This window comes from Myotis nattereri (genome assembly GCF_964212035.1).
Source record: "Myotis nattereri genome assembly, chromosome: 7".
Taxonomy (NCBI): domain Eukaryota; kingdom Metazoa; phylum Chordata; class Mammalia; order Chiroptera; family Vespertilionidae; genus Myotis; species Myotis nattereri.
In genome coordinates this window covers 79,197,005-79,217,487 of record NC_138082.1, presented here as the reverse complement: position 1 = coordinate 79,217,487, position 20,483 = coordinate 79,197,005, and the positions used below count along the sequence as shown (strand labels likewise).

At 39.4% G+C, this 20,483-nt stretch overlaps 1 protein-coding gene across 1 annotated transcript in view; it reads right to left on the bottom strand.

Annotated features, from left to right (window-relative positions):
- NCKAP5 (NCK associated protein 5) overlaps nucleotides 1-20,483 on the bottom strand; it is an 870,011-nt gene that overhangs the window by 434,649 nt on the left and 414,879 nt on the right. The window contains exon 6 of the mRNA XM_081095330.1: nucleotides 9,647-9,780. Coding sequence (XP_080951456.1) covers nucleotides 9,647-9,780 — 134 coding nt within the window. The remainder of the gene's footprint in view (nucleotides 1-9,646; nucleotides 9,781-20,483) is intronic.

Here is a 20,483-nt window from a genome sequence, read left to right as displayed (position 1 = left end):
TTTGTGTAGATATGCTAACATTAATATTAATAAAAATGCTTATCATAAAGCCTAACAGCTTAAACGGTTATAGGAACTACCTGTAAAAAGAAACTCGTATTTGCATTTTGAGAAAGGTCATCCTGTCACTTGCTGCTACTACAAACAACAGGTGAAAACCTTCGGTCCAGAGAAATATGAAAACAATTATGAAATACAGTTAATGAAAACTGCAACACATTTCTTCTATCAAAACCCTATAGCTTCAGTATTATTGATTCCCTACTTTATTCTGAGAAAACATTCTTAAACGCTTGAGGCTGTTTGTTAGTAACAGTTGTAGACATTTATAACAAGGACCATCTTAACTGAATTTTATTTTTTTGAAATTAAACAAAGGATCCCAAAGAACAGTTCTAAGTGTTTATAATCAGCACTCAAAAGGTATACTGTGCAGGAATATCATTCATTACATACACTGCTTATAGACCAAAACGGTAATCTGAACAGTCCTCAGTGCTGAGACTCCACTGTAGGAAATGGTAGAAATGTTATCTGAGGGTCATAAAGCACTCTCTGAAAGTAAACTTTGTCCTAAGGGAAGTAAACTTTCAGTGCACCAAATTCCATTTAGTGCCCTGCAGACAGGAATTCTGCAAAGAATATTCTGAAACAGGCAACTCATCTTTTATAGCTGAGTACTCTATCATAGAAGACCAGGAATAGGAAATTGGGTCTTCATCCTCCCAGGGCATCCTGGTTTATATCGCTAAGAATGATGGCTATTATCAAATTTTTAAAGATCCCCAGAAATGGCCATTCTGAAACCTCTCTTGAAAGCAAATTTCTATCATAAGCACACTATCTTTAAAATCTTTCCATATGTACGGCCTAAGTCTGTCATAGCACAATACTGGCTCTTTCCCTCCCTCCCTCCCTCCCTCCCTCCCTCCTTCCTTTCCTTCCTTCCTTCCTTCCTTCCTTCCTTCCTTCCTTCCTTCCTTCCTTTCTTTTGTCCTTATTTTTTCTCTCTTCAATCAAAAAATAAATATTGACTGCCTATTGATAGTAGTATTACATGGATTATGGGGGGAATTAGAAGAGTACTCCGCCACCTGGATACACAATAGCAACCTTTAACTCCTTATTTAAATCATTATTAAGAGCAATGTATGGAAATAGCTGCCAATTTGTGGAAAATATAGAGGACAGAGGAACATGTTGAATTGTCCTAAGAATAATAATCAACAAATGTAAACTGAGAAAAATCTCTTGGTCAAATGCTCTAGGTTCTTCAATAGATAAATCTGAAGAAGCAGCAAGTGATGGAGGGTACCTGTTGATTCAAGGAAACCTAAAAGATATAGTCAGTTTTATGACAATCAGGCAAGACTTAGAGTGTCAGAGGATGCACATTAAATTATAAAACTAAAACATAGGGAGGTCACTGCTCTAAAGTCATGAAAACATTTATTTATTGAGAACCTGTGAAGGTGAGGTTGAGAGGAGGCATCAGGAGGGGATTCTAGGTGCTGACAGTTTTCTTCTTGACTTGATGTTGGTCACAAAGTGTTCACCTTAGAACAATCCATTAAGCCAAACATTTGTTTTGTGTGAGTTTTCTGTATCTGTGTTTTTCAGGAAGCATTTATCAGCATGGAACAACTAGAACTCCTATTATATTACTAGTGGGAAAGCAAAATGGTGCAGCCGTCTTACAAAAGTCTTTGAGAGTTTCTTATTCAGTTAAAAAATACTGGCTCATGCAACACAAGGATGGATCTCAAAAGGCATGCTTAGTGAAAAAAGCTAAGTGAAAAGACACACAAAAAAGTTAACTTTGTTATAACTTCACTTATAAGACTTTTGGGGAAAAAGCAAAAACAAAAACTATAGGGAGATATATCAAAGCAGTCTTTGCCAGAGGCTTGGGGTGCGGAGAGGAAACTGACAACAAAGAAAAACAAGGGAACTCTTCAGGGGCATGAAATACGCTATATCTTGATTACATGATGGTATCTGCTTGTCAAAACTAATCAAACTGTATACCTAAGATATGGATTTTCAGTAAATCTTAGCAAAAAAGCGATTGTTATAGAGAATAACAACAAAGTTAGGCTCTAGTTAAGAAGAAACATATTCTTCTATATTTTGCATTTATTTCTTAAAAGAAAAAGAATGTTGAGGTGGGGATAGTAACACATTCAGAATTATAATAGGTGATTGAAAAAATGTATAGCAGAAGGACTAAGTCAATGGTGTTTTTACTGATGGCTATTTCTTCAGAAAAAAAAATTGGTTAAAAGTGAAAACAATTCTGGCTGTTATAGAATTCTGTTTCTTCAGGTTCTTCCCCAAACCAGTTCAAAGAAGTCCTCACACAGACAACATCAGAGCCAAGAGCAATAATGGTTACGTCTACCATGAGGATATTAGCTTCCTTTGCCAGTCAAGTTCCTCAGTATTCAATTTTGACCATCCTCAATGGAAATATTTCATCCAGGCTTGGCAGTTTTCTAATCTCGACTTCTCCAGAGTCAGATAACCAAGACAGACCCAATGAAAGCGCAGTCCCACCGAGCTCCACCGTGATGACAAAGTGGGCAGCGAGCCCTCAACACAGAAGCCTGGTTGTTAGAACTTCAAGAGGCCTGGTTTTAACAGTGCAATTATCATTTCACCCAGGACATGCATTTCAGTTCTAACATTCTCTCTTTCAAAAGGCATGAAAAGCATTGCAAAACTGCAGTGCAAGTCTACTTCCTCATTTTACAAATGAGCAGACAGAGATCCAGGAAAACATGAAATTACTTGACCAAAGTCACTAAGCTAATGGGAAGAGAGGCTATTCATGTCCTAGAAAACCCACTTAACAGGAAAGTGCTCTCTGGAATGAAATCGGACCTGTATACTCTGTGTTCATATTGTTTCCTCAACCAGCGATAATTAACTATCAGACAATATAACTTTCATTGTCTATTCAACAGTCTATAGCTCCGTGCTGAATTTAAGGAGAAATCATGGCAGTGTCATCATGTCTCAGAAGCAGAAATACAAAGAAATCAAGGCACGTTTCTCACGGAAGGGATAGCTATTCAGGGCGTTGAGAGTGGTTTTTTCTCTCTCTCTCTGTTCTCTGTACTGTAGGTGTCGCCTTCCCCTGCTTTGCTCCAGAGAGCGATTCCACACTAGATCATAAGATATACGCTTCCCACATCCAAACATGACCAATATTAGGTTAACCAGGCATTTCAAAAATCCCCATTTTAAATCTTCCCTTTCACCCTTGTCATTTAAAGAAAACCTATCACCTAACTGATGTCGCTTTGCCATGGAAACTTCCCGTAGACCTACTCAGAGAAGCCGTTGCGAGGCCCCTATTTTCATGACGTCTCAGGTGGAAATGCTGCTGACAGTGTGGAAACCGCACATCAAGAGAAGATTGCCCTCTGTATGCATCAGGAGGAGCAGGCACTCGGGAAGCCAGCCTGTGAGAGGCTCAAATTGAAGAAGGTCTGAGATGGAACAAGTGTGGAAGAGGGGCAGAGGAGCTTTGTGCCGCTGACTGTCCAAAGGCCAATTGACAATGTTTCTTATCTGGTTATGTTTTACTCCTTCTAATGATGTAGAGAAAATGTTCTTTTAATGTACCAGATAGATACAGAGGCAGGAGAAAATACGTGAGTAGGACGTTTAAGGGCCACATTATCCTCTTCAACACACACTTCTATGCCAGGTGCCCACGGCTCCCAAATGGGAAGCAGAAAATGAACCCTGGGATTCCATAAAGTCTCTGGGAGCTGATAATGTAAACAGCAACCAGTGAACAACTTACGCAGTAAAACTATCTCCATTTCTGTCTCCTTGAAGTTCAGCATGCAGCGGGCAGCAGTTAAGCATAGCAATCAACTGTGATAGGAGAAAGCCCCATTACAGAGCAAAGAAATAGCTTCAAGGCAGCAGATAACAGTGCTGGGAGAGAAGGTCAAAACAGGTGCAGAGAAATCCTGGAGGTTGAGAGTGAAAGCCTGGACTCCATTCGGGTGATTTTTAACTCTCCTAGTCAATCATGGGTGACAGCTTAATTGTTCCTTTACTTAAACATACGCCGCATGGCTTAAATACACATACAGAACACTTCAAGGCTACAGAGAAATGCTAATTGATTCCTGATGATGCTTTGGGTGTAACGTGTTTCCCTAACTGTCAATAGTTTACAAAATACGTCTCCATGATGGTGGATCTACCAGGTTGATTGATTCTAATGTAAAGCTTCAAACACATTGCAAAACAGAGCTGTCACATGATACACACGTGTATTATTACTGCCGGTATCATGACACAATTATCAATTTCATCTGGCTTGAATCATGCCTTTGCACGATAACATGCCCACTACAAATATGAAATCTGGCTGTCCTGAATTTGGACAAAATTTCCCTTCATTTACAGCTAATCTACAGATGTTATTTTTTCATATATGTACATAAGTCTTCTCTATCTGGGCTGGGCATCTTTGAAGACACTGTATTCTATCCTATTATGCACTCAGTAAAAGTGGTTCATTGTCTGATAAGAACAGCAGCTTCCAATATTAATAACACACTGTTTCCAAAGGAACCAACTCTAAAACATGTACAAATCATGCATGGTTTGCATGAAATCAGTACCTTGTAGACTTGCTCATTTCCTCACAAGTCTTTTTTGTTTAAAATCACTGTTATTCCATGTTATTCCACCTCAATGTGACACACAGCCTTCCTGAAGATGCTTCTCCAGGTGAATCTAACTGATACACAAACACTTCCTTTGCTCCAGGTAGAGTAATGAGGCTGGGGGTTCAAACACTCATTACCTTTACATAGGAGAGAGGTCAGTGCCACAGCCTCAGTCCACACTAGTGACCTTAGCTAGCTGGGCAATCGGTTCAAACAAAGAGTTAAAGGGAGGGTGGAGACAGTGGAATTATAGGGGGTCACAAAGCTAATCACATATAAAACATGCCCAGCCATGTGCACCACACAGACAATGGGCTGAAGGAGCAGTATGACATCTGGAAAGCATCTCTGATTTATAGCAACAAAAATTAACACAAAGAGGGGCAGTCCTAATGATTCCACTAGCTGCCTCTAAGCACCAACTTATTGGAATACCCCTTCATCTACAGCAGCGGTTCTCAACCTGTGTGTCACGAACCCTTTGGGGGTCGAACGACCCTTTCACAGGAGTTGCCTAAATACATCCTGCATATCAGATATTTAAATTATAATTCATAACAGTAGCAAAATTACAGTTATGAAGTAGCAATGAAAATAATTTTATGGTTGGGGGTCACCGCAACATGAGGAACTGTATTAAAGGGTCGAGGCATTAGGAAGGTTGACAACCACTGATGTACAAAGAAGGCTTACTTGGAAAGTATATTTTTTTCTTTCAGGACTTAAAGAGAGTAAATGGTTTGAATCAAGTTTGCGATGGCTGCCTGCATTGCCCTCAGTGCAGGCAATTTCTGATTTATGACCTTAGAGCTGATTATGTAACCTCTGGCCCATCTTTCCCCCCTACCTCCAAATTTTGGACCACTGCTAATCGTTAAAATTCACAGCTGAACTCTAATTCCCAAGCACACCTAAATGTCCCAGCTTCTCAATTATTCACTTCCCCTCCAATATGTCACTTCATCCCTGAATTGGAGACTGAGAATCTCTACTACCATTCAGACACTCCCATGGCTACAATACCATCAAACATGCTAGGAAAACACCTCACCCGACTCAGCCCAGGCTTCAGGATCTCATGTCTTTGTGTCCCAGGTTCATAAAAGATATTAAAACATGTATCTTTTTGGATGTTCTCATGAACCTGCAGTATAGTGCTTGACCTGGGCACCTTGAGCCCTGGAGTTCATCTTATTTCCTGTGTTATCACTTAGGCATGAACCCAGCACTCCTAACTCATGTGAAATTCAGAAGCTGCCTAACTTTGTAGATATAAGTGGATAGCAGAAGTAGGACCACTTCTAAGAATTAATCCTCATTTGCACCATCTTGGATTATTCTCTACTAGAGGCCCAGTGCACAAAAATTCGTGCACTGGGGGGGGGGGGGCGTCCCTCAGCCTGGCCTGTGTCCTCTTACAGTCCGGGAGCCCTCGGGGGATGTCTGACTGACAGCTTAGGCCTGCTTCCCAGGGGATTGGGTCTAAGCTGGCAGTCAGGCATCCCTCTGGCAGCCCAGGAACCCTTGAGGGATGTCCAATTAACGGCTTAGGCCTGCTGCCTGCCATTAGTCGAACATCCTTAGTGCTACCACGTAGGTGGGAGAGGCTCCCGCCACCGCTGCTGCACTGGCCAGCCATGAGACAGGTTCTGGCTGAGTGGTGGTTCCCCTGTGGAAGTGCAGTGACCACCAGGGGACAGCTCCTGCATTGAGCCCCCTGGTGGTCAGTGTGTGTCATAGCGACTGGTCGTTTTTGCCGTTAGGGTCAATTTGCATATTACCTTTTTATTATCTAGGATTATGCCTTTCAATGCCATTCATAAAGGGGCATACATGGTGCATTTTATTACTCTTTAAGGAGTAGCAGTCTCTGTGAAATAAGAATTACAATCCTCTTCTTTTCCATTTTAATCTTTTCTGCCAGGAATCTTAGAGCTAAATTAAATGCTCATTCTCAGAGAACATGTTGGCTGTATAATTGTGATCACTTGCCACATTCCTCTTTCATGGTCTTTATTTTCTGTTTTTATTTTATCAACCTGATTGTACAACAATCTTTTACATCATAAGCCACTTCATATCCTTTGAAAAAGCTAAGATATTAGCATTATTTTTCAAAGTAACTTCATTCAATGAGCAATACTAAAAAAGTCAAAAATCTCAAAGTCCATATCTCAAATATCATCACGTACAAAATAAATTCAGATATCATCATGTATAAAATAAACTCATCATGTATAAAATAAACCCCAACCCATAACGAAGGGAGAAAATTGGGAATCCACAAGTTTTTAACTCAATACAATAATTTTGATTATAGGTATTATTTATGTTAGCATTTAGATGGTTAACAATCTGAGGGTAATTCACTATAGGCATGTTCTGTAATACCGAGAACTTTACAAGACTTAAATTATAGTAATAGGGTTGTTTAAATAACCATAACGAGAAATATCTTACAAATCAAAATTTAAAATGTGTAAGGTTACCAGAAAATGGTTTAGAGGGTCCAGTTAAATTATTAAATTATTCTATAATAATCTTCTCTGTTATACATGCTCGCCCCTCCCCCATCTTCTGCTCATTTACATTAGTGGTTTGGCTGTAATTAGACTTGAACTTTTCAGTTTCAATGAAGCTTTACATAAGAAAACATTATGGGGGGAGGGGGCAAAAAATCTTCCCATAGGCAGTATGTAAAACTAGGCACAGTTTGATTTACATAGAATTATCTTCTCTCTCAGCCTGTGATGACGACTTGGCTATTGTGGAACTCAAATCTGTATGTATCGCCTTTTGATTTATAGCAGATGACCTGGCATCATCTAAACAGAATTTACTGTGCCATGTGCCTCATGCCCTGGAAATCAATAGCTGGAATACAGAGGCGTCTTAATTAGGCAGAACAAGGGTAGTGAGATCTGCCTCCTTCTTTCCTTTATCATTAAAATGGCAAGTATTACACAGCAGTGCTTGTTTGGAAGTCGCTGTGGAGAGGAGATCCATTAGTTTAAGTTGGGAGTTATTAAGTGAGAGTCGCCATCAATGGAATGAAAAATGGAGCACAAGGCTGTATAAACAACAGCCTGTGAGGCGTGGGACATGAACTTGTTAAAATACTGACTGGTGCATTTCTACAGCACCTGTGTATTATCATGGGCCTGAAGAGTTGAACAGGGTATTAAATTACGACTGAACAAAGAGGAGTCATCCATCCTCCCTACCCTGTTCCTCTAAACCAGTGCTGCACACATGCCTGGTGTTAGCCACAATGAGAGGAATTACCTGAAAGTTCAACTATGTTCTCTCTTTGCAACACATCTAAAAATTAAGAATTATTATAAAAGCCTCATACTGAAGAAGCTATCTTCTTGTCCATCACTATTCAAAGCGATGACCAACCTTTTTCATCTCATGGCACACATAAACTAATTACTAAAATTCCACAGCACACTAAAAATATTTTTGCCTATCTGAAAAAAAAATAGATATAATTTGATTCATTCACAGTAAATAGCTACTATTGTCTTGGCTATTGTCATTTTCTTATTTTTTTCTTATTTGACAATCTAAGGGAAAAGAGGTCAGTGCCCCTGACTAAATAGCCAGGTATTGCGTGTTTTAAAAATTCTTATGGCTCACCAGTAGAAAATTGCTGACTGATCATGTCCAAATACCAGTAGCAAATTAAAGATAAGATCCACAGAGTTTGCTCATGAAAATGTAAGGGCAATTTCTCAAATTTGATTGTGCCTTGGAGAATCTCAAAAATTATTTTCTTGCTTTTGCAAATGGTGAAGTGAAACATAGAAATGAAAGTACACTGTCCCTCACAGAGTGCCCATATCTGGTCCCAGGACTGTAACTGCAGGAGTTCATGTTTTATCCATGAACAGAATAGATTTTAAATAACAAGTTGAACTTCACCTAGCCCTATGTTAACTATAACTGAAGACTAAATTGCCGGAAGCCAATTCCAGCAGGTCAGCAGGGCTGAATCATCTGGAGAAGGCTGAGGGCATTTCCCCAAACCTGAAAAGAATGCATTAAATGATTGCTAGCTGCCAGACAGCTAAGGGCATCTTAATCTACATGTTATTGCCTCCTACTGGCCAAACACCTGAACAGCCGTAGGCAATTCCCCAATCTGACAATGGATTTTGTATACAAACCCTGGCCTTTGATGTGTAAATCTACCTTGCTTTAGGACAAAATTGTGTTAATAAAAAGCAAGGAGTCCTGAGACAAGGAGAACATAGTTCCTTTAGCTAAGCCTTCTCTGACTCCCCATAATGCCTTTCAAAATTATGTTTGGTCTCTGGACTCTTATTTAATTTACGCACAGTGCCTTCTCCAGGTTCCCAAACCCTTCTTGATGCTGGAACAAGACCCCCGGCATTACTAAATGATTCTGACTGTGCTGGAATTAAATCTAAGCAGAGCTACTTTTTCAGAATCTTCCTTTCCAATTCAAGTTATATCTTTTTAAAGGGAAGGAGCTCATTGATTTTTGTTTTTTAACTACTCCTAAATGTTCCCTGTAAGTCATGAGTAAGAGCTTACTAGATGATTAGATTCACACACACTCTCTCTCTACCTTAAAATAGAATTATGATGACCAGAGAAATTTATCCTCCTGGCTGGCCTTTCACACAACATGTCAATAGGCCACAAAACTACCACAGTGTACTATAAGATCCTTTGGAAAGCCATCAGGGAAGAAACAGGCTCAATAACGCCAAGACTATGTGAGGTGCAAATGAAGTTTCAGGTGCAAATGAAGGTCCAAATTCAATAGGATGGCTTGGCAAGAAGACAAGGTCAAACCTGTTGGGGAATTAGCCAATCAGAGGCAACAGAAGCGAGCACAGGAGAAATTCAAGCAGAAGTGTTCCTGGTGCAGGGAGGCATGCACCCTTTGCAGCAAGAAGCTCAGGCTGTAACCGTACCTGGAGAACTGCTGCTGCAGGCCGCGCATCTGAATCCGGCTGCGCTCAGACTCCTGTGTTACCTCCTGCAACCGCTTCTCACTCTGAAGACGTAAGTGTCTCTCCTCTTCCAATTCATGTATCAGCTTCTCATGCTATAAAAGGCGCAAAGGAAATGACTTTTAAGAAGGTGTTTCTTAAATATTATGACAAAAAATAATTAGTAATAGCTGTCGGTTACTAAGTGCTAACTTGGATTCTATATATACATTAATTAATTCCGTCCTCCTTACAACCCCATGAAGTAGGTTCTAGCATTAATATCTTATTATAGACAAGGAAACCAAGGATCAGAAACATCTAAGTAATTTGTCATTAAAAAACAGAGGATAACAGGTTTTCAGTCCTGGCTGTTCTGACTCTAATGCTTAAATAATTTCCACTGAACCAGGTGGCTTCCTGTGCAGATATGAAGATCTATGACCCAATAGTACCATCAAATGCATAATAATTCAAGTGATAATGACTGAGATCATTAATACCTGTCCAGAATCATTTCATCTCTTCACTCTCTGGTCTATGCTTTAAAGGGAACATTACTGTGTTTATAGAATTGACAAGAATTCCAAGTTGATTACACCATGGAGCTCATGAGAACAGGTTAAAGAATATTTTTATTTTGTCCAATTAGGTTTTCACAGATAAAATGAGGCTAAACTACCTACTGTATTTATAATCCCAGAAAAGCAGCTAAGCTCACAAATGGGCATCAAAAATTAAAAGAGGAATTGTATAGCCCAGAATAGATTTTCAGCAAAAATTCATTCCTGGAACTGGTAAACAGCACGCAAGATCAGATCCTCTTGACATTACCAACTGAACCATGCTAATGTTTTTGTTTTGTTGTTGTTCCTGGTTTTTTGTTGTTTTTTTTGTTTTGTTTGTTTTTTTTTGTTGTTTTTTTAGTATGCCATACTATTATAGTTACTGTAGGTATTAATTTAAGCACTTTGCATAGAGAATACATATTCTTTGATAAAAACTACTCAACACCCTAAATTCTTAAAGGAAAGGAAGAGAAGCAGGGACCTTAGTCTCCAAATATACTACACACTATGATGACTTTGTACCATGGATAAAACAGGATCCATTGAATGGGACATATTCACAGGGAGTAATAGCAAAGATAGACTTCCTCCAGCTCTGACTTGTGGGAAAGGGTTCCCCTGAGGACCATGAAGAACATTAGCTCATAATCTGGAAATGAAGGTGCTCTGAGAACAGACCCCACCTCTGAGCTTGAACCATGCTTTTCCTTCTGCTTATAAGCCCTCGAAGTACTGTCTCTATTCAAACCCAGGGTTCCTTCCAGGCTCATCTTTATTCATCTCCTCTAGAACTTACCACTTCACTGTTCTTTCCCAACACTGGATTTCAACAGCACCTCTTATCTTTACCAACCTCTTGGCCCTCACTTACTTTTTCTATTATTACGAATAATAATAATGCAACTAGATGAACACTTGCTTGAGGTTAGGACTATGTCTACTGTGCATTTAAATATTTACTTAGCATAGTGCCCAATGCATATTAGCACTGGAAATATCTGCTTAATGGTTATGGAGCTGGACTTTTGCTAAGTCAAGGTTGAAATTTCTATGTCCTCAACTCTTCTAAGGTCCATTTTTAACTACCACAATCAGTTACTCCTATTGGAAAAAGTAAAATAAAATCTAATCTATATTCTGTCACTTTTCAGCAGCTTCGAAAAGGAAGAAACACATGGTAATGGAAGAGATAGGTACTAATTAATGTCAAAGCACTGTGGAAATAAAGTGGCAAATTTTACTTTTACATATATTTAATCATAATAAAAATAAATTAAAATATAAATGCTTTACTTGATTATTACACACAATCAACATTACTCTCTGTATAGACACACTGGACTAATAGGAACATGAAATGTTACCTATATTATAGAATTTGGAAGATTGTGCTTTAATTCCAGTAATAGGCAATAAAAATGGTGTATCTTCAATTATTCAAAAGCATATCCTATGAACAATGTGAAGTTTTGCAGAGAAATAGCACATTTCCTTCTAAAGTAAAGAATCTTACATAGATTCACTCCCCACTATATTGAAGACCCCAAGCTCTATAAGCGGAGGTTTTACATGTGGATAATCATTCTCTTAAATTTGTTAATGCCTTTTCAAACGATACCTGTATAACACAGAAAAAGTTCTTGGAAATTCTAAGACTGATGAGGCAAATGTTGTTTATTAAAATATATTTTCTTCAAAAGGAGTATGTTTCAGTTAAACCACCAAAGCTTGACAATAAGCCACATCTACTTTCCAAATCTGGAAAAACATTCTTACCTAAATTATAAAACATGGCTAACAGTAGCAAGAGGGTAAATGGATTGGCCAGGATTTATTTATTTTTGTATTAGCTTTTCCTGGCTGTAAACTAACTTCTCGTCAAAGCAAGTTTGGCTTTCTCTCACAGGTTTACACTGCATCTTTTATAGCAGGGAGCATGAAGGGGAGGGAGAGATGGGGAATGGTTGGGTATTATTGATATGGTGCCACTGGATACTGAAGAGCGGTAAGTAAAGACATTGCCACAGAAACCTGGGTTGCAATATCTGCAGCAACATCACTCTTTCCACTGACCGCTGGGCTGGGCTGGCTTTGAGAAGCCATCTGCAGAGAGCTGTAAGACTAGTTTTCAAAACTGATTGGGCCTCACGTTTGTATTTCTCCTTGTTTCTTTTAGCAAGAAGGCGCCTTCTGTTTCTCCTCCTCGGCTTTTCTTAACCTGACACCTAAATCGCTACCCCAGGACCACAAACACAGGCCTGGGGCTGAGTCTGAGGAGAGACATTAAACGGGAATCCACAGGCAGGTCGGCGAGCCACACCCTCCTCCTCCCCTTCAGTGACATGGACTTCATTTACTTCCACTCAAAAGGAAGGTTTGCATAGTTTCCTCAACAAAAGCTGACTGACTCCAAGTGTGTGAACGTCCCACCCTGTGTTCTTCTCTAGTTTCTGTTCTAACTCGGACCTAGTTCTATAAGAAAAGTCTTGAATTTGGAGAGCATATTACATTTTGTAAAATGTTCTCATCTTCATTGCTGTATCCAGTCCTGGGAACAACTTAGCAAAGTCAGTTGTTCTCAACAGCTTTGAAAGATTTTTAAAACTAGGATCTAGAGAGAAAAGGCGCTTGCCGGGGTTAGAAATGACAGCTCTGGGACCAGGACCACATTTTCCAGGCCCCATGTCCCCATTTGCCCCCCTTCTATGGTCAGTTCTCACACTTATGTTAAAGGTGCACATTTATTCCAATGCAGTTGATATACTGGGAAAATCTGAGCATCACACAAATCTCACATTTGCTTATGCCCAATTTTATTCATGAGAAACATGAGTCAACACAGAAAACTGCATCCCACTCAACCTAACACAGAAATAAATACACAGATCACCCACATCTCAGAGACCAACAGGCCCTCAGTCCTCCCAGCACGTGGTGAGCCACTGTCATCCGCAGATGGAGGAACAGCTTGCCCTGGTTCCAGCCTTCCTCCTGCCGATTCACCGTGGCTCAGGCTGCCACGCAGCGCTCTGCGAGCACACTGCATGCTTTCTCAGGGTGAAGTGCATAGTTAGTGTATCGCTTCTGTGTTTCTTAGTCAGTTAACACATGCAAAATTAGCTGCCCTTTTTATTATTAGATTTTTTTAATGCATCACCGACAAAACTTCATTTCCCCACAATCCCTGTGCAGGGATCTTTAGGAACGTATCTGTCATGTGATAGCAGAGCTGACTACCTCATTCTGGAAAAAAGAAATCTGAAACAAGGGTAGAATTCCAAAGTTCAAGTCTTTGTCACCCCAGTAGATCTTGTCTGCATCTCATAGCCTTCATAGAGGCCTTAAACTTCCTCCAATTTTAGTACTATCCTCTGTTTAAACCTCCAGGGAAGGCGACTCCATAATCTCCCTCAGTAATCCATGCTATTTTTCCTAAACTCCTTTCCTGACAATTTTCTAAGACTTGCTTACCTTGTTTCAAGTATCAAAAAGCCATCTTCATATTTCCAGGAGATACAGAAAAATCTACAGGTTTGACATTATTTTCTAATTTAATAGAAAGCTCTGCTTAGCAACAGAGCTATGGACACCCCCACATGGACTTATTCGTTCGCTCAGACCACACCTGTTTACTGAGCAGCTACTGTGTGCCAGAGGCTGATCAGAGCAGAAGATCAGCAATGAGCCAAATAGACATGGTTTCTGACCGCAGGAGACCTTCACACAAGCAGAGGGGGCCGGTGCTAAACAGCCACAAAGACAAACATATCAGTAAAAAGTAATAGAGAATTCGGGTTTGCCGAAAGAAGACGCCGAGAGGAACTGGTTCTGTGTTAAGGAAAGGCTTCTTCAGGGAATTCACATAAAACCAAGGCCTCTGTGATGACGGGAGCTGCCAGGTGAAGAGGAGGGCCCACCGTGAGGCAGGGGGAGCAGCAGGTGGGAGGTCTTCAGTCACATGTGGAAGAACAAAGAGACCCGTGTGCCTGGAGCCTGGGGAGCAAGGGGACGGGGGCGGCAAATGACAGGTGAGAGAGCAAGAGCGAGACCACGGCGCACCATGAAGGCCATAGGAAGGATGTGGCATTGTGCGCTGAGGAAAATAGTAACTCATGGCCAAGGTTTAATCAAGTGAGTGATAGGACCTGATAAAGATTTTGCAAAGATCATCTGACTACTGTGTAGAAAAAGAACTGAATGAAGAAGCTAAATAGCAGGATGGGAAACTATTTAACTAGAGAATGGTGAATGGTACCAGCTTCTGGTTTAGAGTCCACTGTTTGATAGTCAAGGGGTTTTGGACAAGCCCCCTAACCTAAAACTTCACTGTTTAAGCTGGTTTCCTCTATAAATCAGGGAGGGTAAAAGTGCCCAAAACAGTTCCATAGTATCGCCATGAGGAATGACTGAAATAATACAAAGTAAGCATTATAACAACTTGAAAGTCCTGTATAAGAATAAGGTATGGCTAACTGGGATTATATAGCTTATATTGTCTAATAAAGTTTAGCTACTTTTGATCAATTCTATACAGAATTTAGTCTTTAATGATCAGTCCATGGTAAATAAATACTGTAGATAAATATTTCTTTTAAAAAGCTCAAAATATGTTTTTTAAGTAGATCAAACTTTAATACTGAGGAGAAACACATTTTAAATTATAAATATATAAATGTATCGTTCTTTTGAAAGTATTACAAAGGTCCCCTTTATTCCCCATTTATCCTCTCCAACCTGACCCTGCACCTCCCCCCACCAGGCCTCCACTAAACTATTGCCTGTGCCCATAGGTTATGCATATATACATATAAATTCTTTAGTTAATCTCTTCCCTCCCCCACCCGCTCACCCCTGCCTTCCCTCTGAGATTCAAGTCTGTTCAATGCTTCTATATCTCTGGATCTATGTTGTTCATATGTTTATTTTGTTCATTAGATTCCACATATAAGAGAGGAATTTCTGACTGGCTTATTTTGCTTAGCATAATACTTTCCAGGTCCCTCCATGCTGTCTCAAATGATAAGAGATCATTCTTTTTTACACCTGCATAGTATTCCATTGTGTAAATGTACTCCAGATTTTTTATCCATTCATCTACTGATGGGCACTTGGGCTGTTTTCAGATTTTAGCTATTGTAAATAGCACTGCTATGAACATAGGGGTGCATATATTCTTTCTGACTGGTGTTTCAGATTTCTTAGGATATATTCCTAGAGGTGGGATCACTGGGTCAAATGGGAGTTCCATCTTAAATTTTTTGAGGAAACTCCATACTGTTTTCCACAGTGGCTGCACCAGTCTGCATTCCCACCAACATTGCAGGAGGTTTCCCTTTTCTCCACATATTTCCTAGCATTTGTTTGTTGATTTATTGATAGCCATTCTGACAGGTGTGAGGTGACACCTCATTGTCATTTTAATTTGCATCTCTTTGATGACTGTAAGAACTAAGAGACTAATGTAATCACATATATTCTCTAAAATATATAAAACCCTATGTTTAGACTTCTAGAGGTGACATTATTTTTAATACCACCATTTACTATGATTTTAAACAGATGGCTTGGTCTGTGGTGTGCCAAAACTTCAGGGGTTAACATGATATTTACACAATTTCAAATATAAAAATACCTCTATCCCAGGTCTCAGTATACTTGGGTATATTTGGTAATTCTGGTCATATCAGTGAATGATAATACTAGCACAGTTAGAGAAGATTCAAAGCATTTGGAAAAATGGGGGGAATGTTCTTACTGTGAAAATTTTAGTGCCACCATGTACCATCATGTCAGGTGAAACATCCACCATAACAAGAGAGGTGCCCCACATACTCCAAACACCCCATGTGAGTCCTGCACAGTGAGTGGCATCTCGGGGTATCCTCAAGGATACATGATAATACATAGAAAGATATGTGTCCCTGCTATATCAAAAGATTTCCTGAAACATGCTCAAGTTATAATATTCTTAGTGAACAGTATTAGTATTTCATAATCAAAAGTATCATAGGGAAAATATTAACACCCTTGGATAATAAAATAATCTAAAAAGATAGTGAGAAAAGAACAGAGGTCATTAAAGAAGGTCATAGAGATTAAATAATATTCCTGGGTATTGATGAAAAAAATATATGAACTCATTAAAGAAATGTGGAATCTGGCAAACAAACTACATACTATGCAAGGGCATTTCAAGTTAAACAGACCATTAGAAAAGAAAAGTATATTAGATTCAATGGTACAAATATAAAGCATGGCATTAAGACTCAATAATCAATTCAGAACTTCAAGATCAGCTTAGATTTGCTTTTTAATTTGTGTCTAGACAGTCACATGTATCACTATGCATCTACCCATTAATTACCAATGTATACTGAAACATGTTAAGGTTAGACACAGACCCAGAACAACCTTTCTCATTCTCTTGCTTCCTACTGAAAATCTAAAATTGAGAAGTGATTTCTTTTCTTCAGAAGTCCATAAACACACACCAGCAACAAAATTAAACTCTTATATTTTCATGAAAAGTATTTTAATGGAAAAACTCTATATTAACCAATTTGTATCAAGTCAATGTAAAGTGGGTCTAAATTAAGCATTAGTTATTGCACCTAATTGCAGCCTCATTTTTGCTTTTTATACAAATGGCAATATATTTTTCCTCTAAGGCACCCTGAATTCAATATTGCCATTACTTAGGAAAGACTCAGTCATCTTAGAAGCAGAGTAAGAGATAAGGAACTTTAGAATTGATTTTTAAAGCCCGTACTGTTGGCTGTAACAGAAGAATCAGAATCAGATTCTGAGATGCTAGGATACAAGCTGCCCAATGTACATCCGCAGTGCTGATAACATCGCCCAAGGCAGACAAAACTGTTATTCTAACAAAAAAAAGAGAAAAAATATTGAGCGTGGTTTACAAAAATAAAGTGAGAGGAGGGGGGTGAGTGAGTGGAATAAAGGACAGGGTGGGGAAGGGAGAAAGACATTTCAAGGGTAAAGAAGACAGATGGGCACTTAGGAAGATCTTAAAACCATCCTCAATTCTAGACTGCTATACTGGAACTCTAAAAGAGAAGTGCCACAGGTGAATCACTCCATACGATTTCATTTTCCTAGGCAAAAATGAGGGATATGTCTATTGCTTAGACAAAGGATACATATATGAACTTTATGGAAGGAGTATTTTCAGGGTGGCTTGTACAGAAAAACATGATAAAATGAAGATTGGGCATGTCAAGATTGAAATGGATTATAAAGGTATGTTGGAACAAATTATAACAAATATAGTATGCTACAAAGAGAGAAAATTAAGTTGTCTTTTGCTTATAGCCAGTGATCTTTATTATTTTCAACACAGGCTAAAAGTGGAGAAGAAAATATTAATACTACATTCACAATATAAAGTAAAGCAGTTTTGACTTTTTTTCATTATACAGCTGGGTAAAAAATAGGACAGAAAGTTACATATTGATCCACTCCCACATTTTTCATCACTTTAAGTGTCTTGATTTGTACCTTTATGATTCCTATGGTGGAGAAAGTGTGAGGCTAGTAACCTGGGTTATTACTGTAGACGGCAATTAGACAGTCATGAGCAGAGCAAGGACAATGGGCCAGATGTGGAAGATCAGCAGGGAAGAAAGCCCTGGGTGCCTAGCAATGGGCAACTGTAGGGTAGAATCTCCCCCTATCATACCGCTGGTCATGTGGTTTAGACCCCCAGACCTTTCAGATCACTGGCCATGCAGTTCTGACTCTCCTCTGACCTTTCCTCCCCTCACAGATGGATAGTCAAATGTAGACCCCCTTAGAGGAGGAAAAAGGGGGCCACAGAATGGCCTCATACAACATCCACTTCAGCCTTTGCATGATCACTCCATTAAGCTTTAAGCCCTCAGGACAATGAGGTTCTGACCCGAAACAAAAAATCTTAGGAACAAAGCTTCAGGTGTGTTGACCACAGAGACAGAGTTTTGTTCCAACCAGAGTTAACATCTGGGCCTCAGTTGTGTTTCAGCTCCAGGCTAAGAAACTCCCCTGGGACCTCTCCTAAAATCTCCAACCTTAATAGCCCTTAGGACAGAGGACCCAACATGGCTCTCTCTCTGGGTCAAGACCATGCCTTTCCTTCCCTCATGCTTTCTTTTTCCTAAGCTCCCCTGGGCCTTCGTTTGCCTCTGACTTGTTTTCTGAGCCCAAAAAGCCCAGCTGGCTCACTGCTTTCACTTCTTCTGCCTCTGTGACTTTCTAAATAAACTTTTGCTTGTATTTGAATCTTGACTCTGAATTCTTTCTTAGCTAAAACTCAAATACTGAGGTTGCTGAACCAAGGTCCAGTTACCAGTAATATTCTCATTCCATTTCTTCAGTAACATTATCATTTTGGTTCTCCGATTAGCTTGCTATGCAACTTTGGGAAATACAATTACCCTCTTTGAACATCTTTCTAAAATACTAAGGTCCACTTCAACTCTCACATTTTATGCATCCATGAAATTAGCCATAATCACAGTGATGAGATAACATGTTTCCCAAAATTGGGTACCTTTGCATATTGAATATCTTAAACTGAAGGAGTTTGAAAAAAACAGCAGAGGGAAGAAGGTCACTTGGGCCTCCCCCACCCTTCATCCTTTTTCCTTGAAACAGGTCATAAAACCCTCAGGTGAGAGATGCCCTCCCTATACCCAGGAGGAAAGAAGACATTCTCATTACCAAAGACAGAGAATTTGAGGCTGAGAAATCTACACAAACAAACCTTATTAAACTAACCTTTATCTTCCTAGTTACTTCTTTTCCACCTGCTACCCTTGTCTAAAAGGTATAAAAGCTTTCTGCTCTAGTTGCTTCTTTGGGTCTTCATTCTCTTGTGAAGGCTGCTATGTACATGTAAAAATTCAATAAAATATGTATGCTTTTCTCCAATTAATCTGTCTTACATCAGTTGAATGCGTAGGCCCAAAGAGGGTAAAGGAGAAATTTTCCTCCCTGCAACATCAAGAAACATATACTTACTAATGATAAGAAAATTATAATGAGATGAAATATAATGTCTATAAGATACGGTTAGTCATAGTATGGATTTAATTTGATAACAACATAGGTGACAGGCATCCCTGCATTGGTAATTAAGTGGGTGAAGTTGTAGATTTCAGAGGCTAAGGGCATTTTCCTCGGCTTGTGTAAAACAGGCACAGGGATGTTAAAATGATAACATTGGGCATTATACCACTAGGAAGAGATCTGGAAACACAGACCCTAGAGGCATTGATTTTAATTTGGTTCTCAAACAATTGCAGGTTTCCGTAGACCTTGAGGGGAATGACAGATTCTAAATGATGTTGGAGCAAGATAATTCTTCCTTACTGTGGACTCCAGGAGTGAAAGACCAGGGGAACAGGGACAGCAGTGACTGCTTCTGTTTTATTACTGTCATTCATTAGCAATGGTTCCTTGAGTTGGAAAAGGCCTTTCTACTGGCTGTTCTGGCTCACTGACTTTCTGACTTTGACAAGCTTCTCAGAGAGATGTTTCCTCCCAAATCTGAACATTTGACAATTTGCAGGGGGGAGGGCTGACCAAGGAAAGTAAAACATTGAGTAAGGAACCAAGTGAGTAGTAAGCCTGGTATCCATAGTCTATCAACTGCCTAATCCGGGCACACTCTTTCCCTTATCCCAATCATTTTGCTTGAGTTAATCAGTGGTTCTCAACCTTCCTAATGCCGGGACCCTTTAATACAGTTCCTCATGTTGTGGTGACCCCCAATTTCATTGTTACAAATTGAACATAATTAAAGCCTAATGATTAATCACAAAAACAATATGTAATTATATATGTGTTTTCCGATGGTCTTAGGCGACCCCTGTGAAAGGGTCGTTCGACCCCCAAAGGGGTCTCGACCCACAGGTTGAGAACCACTGAGTTATTTGGTCAAAATGCTCAATTGTCAACTTAGAAGCAGATTCAATTACCCACTATTAGGTCCTTTTATAAGAAGTCAATGACTCTCTCCAGGTCACAGATCTTTCTCTGTTGTCATGTTAATTGATCACAATGAACAGTAACTATCAGAAGTTAATTTTATTAAGTGCCTTCCCACTTGATTGAAGTCTTGAATACTCTTTTCTGTTCTGTGGATACAGTACATTTCATACAAAGAAGAGAGAGGGTTTCTGTTTTCTTAAGGCTTTTTCTTCCAGTTCTCTGCCCTGAACCAATCTATGTACTTTAGAGTGAACTGCATT